We start from the raw sequence: 3,920 nt of genomic DNA, 5'->3' as shown, positions 1-3,920 counted from the left end.
ATGGACGTCACCATCCAGCACCCCTGGTTCAAGCGCGCGCTGGGACCCTTCTACCCCAGCCGGCTGTTCGACCAGTTCTTCGGTGAGGGCCTCTTCGAGTATGACCTGTTGCCCTTCCTGTCGTCCACCATCAGCCCCTACTACCGCCAGTCCCTCTTCCGCACAGTGCTGGACTCTGGCATCTCCGAGGTAAGGTCCTGGGGCCTCTGGCTTCTCCCGGCTGGTCAGAGGGGGGCCCGGCCTGGGCAGAGGACAGCTAGGGATTCCCCAGGGGCCACCTGCTGCCCCTGGTGCACTCATCTTGTTCCCCGGAGCAGGTGGTGGCTGTAGGCCACCGTCCTGCCTCCCCCAGCCTCGTCACCTTCAGAGGCGCCCCTGGGAGGGTTGGAGTAGGAAGCCCACCCAGGCCCAACCTCTGTCTTTTCCTCCCTCCCATCAGCTCATGACCCATATGTGGTTTGTAATGCACCAACCACATGCTTTTGGAAACCCCCAAGAACAACCCCGCCAAGGCAAGTCGGGGGGTGGTGTGAGCTTCCCGGGTCGGGCTGTCCTCCCGCTGGCCCTGCAGGTGCGGGAGGGTGTGCTGCCTGAGGCCCAGAGAGAGGGTTGCTTCAGCAGAGCAGCTGCCTTTTGCTGCTGGCAAAGCTCAGAGACTGGGCTCTCACCCAGCAGACCGGTGGGCAGCCATGCCCAGGAAAGGCCTGAGGCCACTTCCCTCTCCCTGCTGAGCCGGGGCAGGTCCAGGCCAGCAGGCCTCCTAAAGGAGGAGGCTCCCAGAGGCCAGGCACTACCAACCATGCCCGGGAGCAGAACGGCCAGAGGGAGCCGAGGAGCCAGGGCAGGGAGGGGAGAGCAAGGGACAGAGGGCTTTGTGAGCCGGACAGAGTGCTGCGCAGGCTGCAGCAGCAGGTGGACCTGGAAGATGGGGTAGCCACCTTATTCCAAATGCCAACTCATGAGCAACCAGTGTTCCAACCCTAAAGAGCCCCCTGCCCATCACCAAACAACCATTCAGCCCATGACCAGCCACCCTGACCATCACCAGCCAGCAGACTTGTGTACCAGCCAGCCAGCCATGCCAATTAGCCACAGCCAATTAGCTCTCCTGGACCCACACCCCGCCGGTGATGCCCCAGGGACCGGCTAGCCCACCCATCGCCCAGCAGTGGTCAAGCACTCCTATCCCTAAGGTCTGGGGTCAGTGGCGCAGCTGCCCTTGGCACGGGTGCCTCAGTCCGGCTCCTGTGCACTCCGTTCTGCTGGCCTGTGAGGAGGAGGCCAGCACAGTGTCTGCTCCGGTGGCCGGTGCCAGCTCCGGTGGCTGGTGCCAGAGCTGCCAATCGCTCTGGGTGGTGTGTCCGCTCCGTCCTGGAGCTGGTGGCCCTCTGGGGAGCTCCACATGCGGGTCTGGGTTCCAGGTCCGATCCGACAGGGACAAGTTCGTCATCCTCCTGGACGTGAAGCACTTCTCTCCCGAGGACTTGACGGTGAAGGTGCTGGAGGACTTTGTGGAGATCCACGGCAAGCACAACGAGCGGCAGGTGAGCTCCGCGCCGCGGGACGGCCACCTCCACCTGCCCACAGCAGGCCTCCGGGACCCTGGGGCCACTGTCCTCCTGAGCCCAGCAGGGCGGGGCAGCGGTGTGAATGTGGCCTGCGGCTCCATCTTGAGTCCTGGCCTTGGGTGCTGCTCCCGGCTGTCGGGGCTGCTCTGGGTCTTCATGACAGGATGGAATTAGAAAGGACCCCGGGAAAGGGCAGTGCCTGTGGTGGGCACCTCTGAGCCAACATGTGTTTTCACAACCTCACTTTGGAGGGCGAGCCCGTGAGGACAGTACAGCTGGCCTTCAGGAACGTTCACTGAGTCACCTCTCGGTGGCCCTTTTCAACATTGTACTTAGTGTCTCAGGGTAACCAGGGTGGGGCCAGAGCCTGAGGAGGTCCCCCGCCTGCTGGATCCCGTGGCTAGTACCAGGGGGCAGTGGGGGCTTCTCCCCTGCGGTCACCACCCTGCCCCCACTCCTGGTCATATGGAGACCCTGGGGGCTCCCTGTCTGCTGCCCCCCACCCCCCACCCTGGCTAGGGGAGGCCCCCTCCCTGTCCAGTCCCTCTTCGTCCAGTCCCCAGCTCTCAGGTGTTTGCACCTGGAGGAGGAAGAGGGCCCAGGAGCTGAATCTGGGGTCAGGGTATCCAGAAGCAAAGGCCTTCTGCCCCCGCTGCTTCCGACCCGGTCAGGAGGGAGTGAGAGACCCGGCCTGAGCCGTCTTCCTGGGTCACCCTCAGGGGAAACCTGATGGAGAGGCCGGGCCAGTGGCATGAGGCATCCCGCTGGGGGCCAAGGCCAGGCCAGAGAGAGCCCTGGTCAGTCCCAGCTGCTGTGCCCTGCTCTTGTCAAAGGTCTCTCTCGGAGGTCAGGGGGCCAACAGGCCGGGCTGAGATTCCAGGGCTGGAGAGAGTCTGGACACGAGTCCATACATCTCTGGAGGTCTGGACAGTGGTGCTCCAGTTCTTCAGCTCAGCCCCTGTGAGGACACCACAGCCGGCTGCCTCATGGGGTCTGGGAGGCCCCTCTCAGCGTGGGGGATGGCAGCTGCCCTGCTGCTCTGACCGCCCCTCCCCGGCCTCTTCCCAGGATGACCATGGCTACATTTCCCGGGAGTTCCACCGCCGCTACCGCCTGCCCTCCAACGTGGACCAGTCGGCCCTGTCCTGCTCCCTGTCTGCAGACGGCATGCTGACGTTCTCGGGCCCCAAGGTCCAGTCTGGCCTGGATGCTGGCCACAGCGAGAGAGCCATTCCCGTGTCGCGGGAGGAGAAGCCCAGCTCGGCACCCTCGTCCTAAGCAGGCCTCGGCCTCGGCTGCCCCCCTCGGCCCCTGACCCCTCCAGCTGGGGGGACCACAGAAAGGCCTCTGCCTCCCCTTCCCTTCCTTCCTACATCCCCCGTCTTCTCAGAGGAATGAGGGTTTGAGAGAGTGGCCGGCAGCTTGGAGCTGTGGCCTGCGGAGCCATGACCTCAGGGTGTCCCAGGCCCAACACCTGCCCGCCAGGGGAGTGATTGCATCACACACTTCTCTAGATGGCACCTCGTCCTCCCAAGGGACATCAGCTCTGCTCAGAGGGCAGGAGGGGGGACCAGCCCCAAGGGTGCCGTTGCCCAGCCCTCTGGATGGATCCGGACACCGGTGGCCTCCTCGGCGGCCCAGCCCACTTCCCTGTGGTGCCGTGGATGCTGGGGGCCCTGGCTCTGCAGCCTGCTCCTCTCAGACCGTCTTCCTGCACCCTTCCTCTGTGTAGTTCTTCCCCTGGGGACTCCAGTCACCCACGAGAACGCAGCCCATGGCAGCCAATAAAGAGCAGGTGGCACAGCAATTTGCCGTCTGGTGGTCATGCTGTCTGCACTGGGCAGTCCTGAGGGCCGGGGGGTCAGCACCCAGAGGGAGGAATGGGTGGCCTCTGCTCCTGCTGGCTCTGCCAAGGGCCTCCAGTGTCCCTTCCTCTCTCCTGTGTCCAGGGGCCTCTCTTCAGCGGGCTCTGCAGGAGCAGGAGTGGGAGATGGCCCCTCTCCAGCCTGCCTCCCCGGGCTTCTCCCGTCACCTCATCACCTCGTGGGGTGCACAGCCCACTTCCAGTGGGCAGCAGGCCCTGGTCCTGCATTAGAGGCGAGGCTTGCTCAGCCTCCCCATCTCCAGGGCATTCGCCAGCCCTCAGGGTTCCTGGGGACCAGCAGTGTCCAGCAGCACCTCCACCCTCCACCCAGAGCAGCTTGGCCCTGCTCTCTGCCCAGACCCCAAGGTGGGGAGGGGACTGTCTTAGAGAGCCTCAACCTCCACGGGGTGTGGCATAGGTCAGGGGCTTCTAGGGGGCTGCCGACAGTGAGGCTGGAGGCCAGGTGGGTCCTCGAGAAGCTGTGCCAG

The 3,920-nt window shown here is 64.7% G+C and overlaps 1 protein-coding gene across 1 annotated transcript; it reads left to right on the top strand.

The window, feature by feature from the left end:
- Cryaa (crystallin alpha A) lies at positions 1 to 2,846 on the top strand. Its single transcript, XM_076868718.1, is given in 5 exon segments — positions 1 to 189; positions 440 to 490; positions 492 to 512; positions 1,422 to 1,544; positions 2,637 to 2,846. Coding segments are annotated over 5 exon segments (594 nt in total).
- The last annotated feature ends 1,074 nt before the right edge of the window (positions 2,847 to 3,920 follow it).

The sequence above is a fragment of the Callospermophilus lateralis genome, chromosome 10 (genome assembly GCF_048772815.1).
Source record: "Callospermophilus lateralis isolate mCalLat2 chromosome 10, mCalLat2.hap1, whole genome shotgun sequence".
Classification (NCBI taxonomy): domain Eukaryota; kingdom Metazoa; phylum Chordata; class Mammalia; order Rodentia; family Sciuridae; genus Callospermophilus; species Callospermophilus lateralis.
Note: the sequence above shows the minus strand (reverse complement) of the source record. Positions and strands in the feature narration are given on the sequence as shown.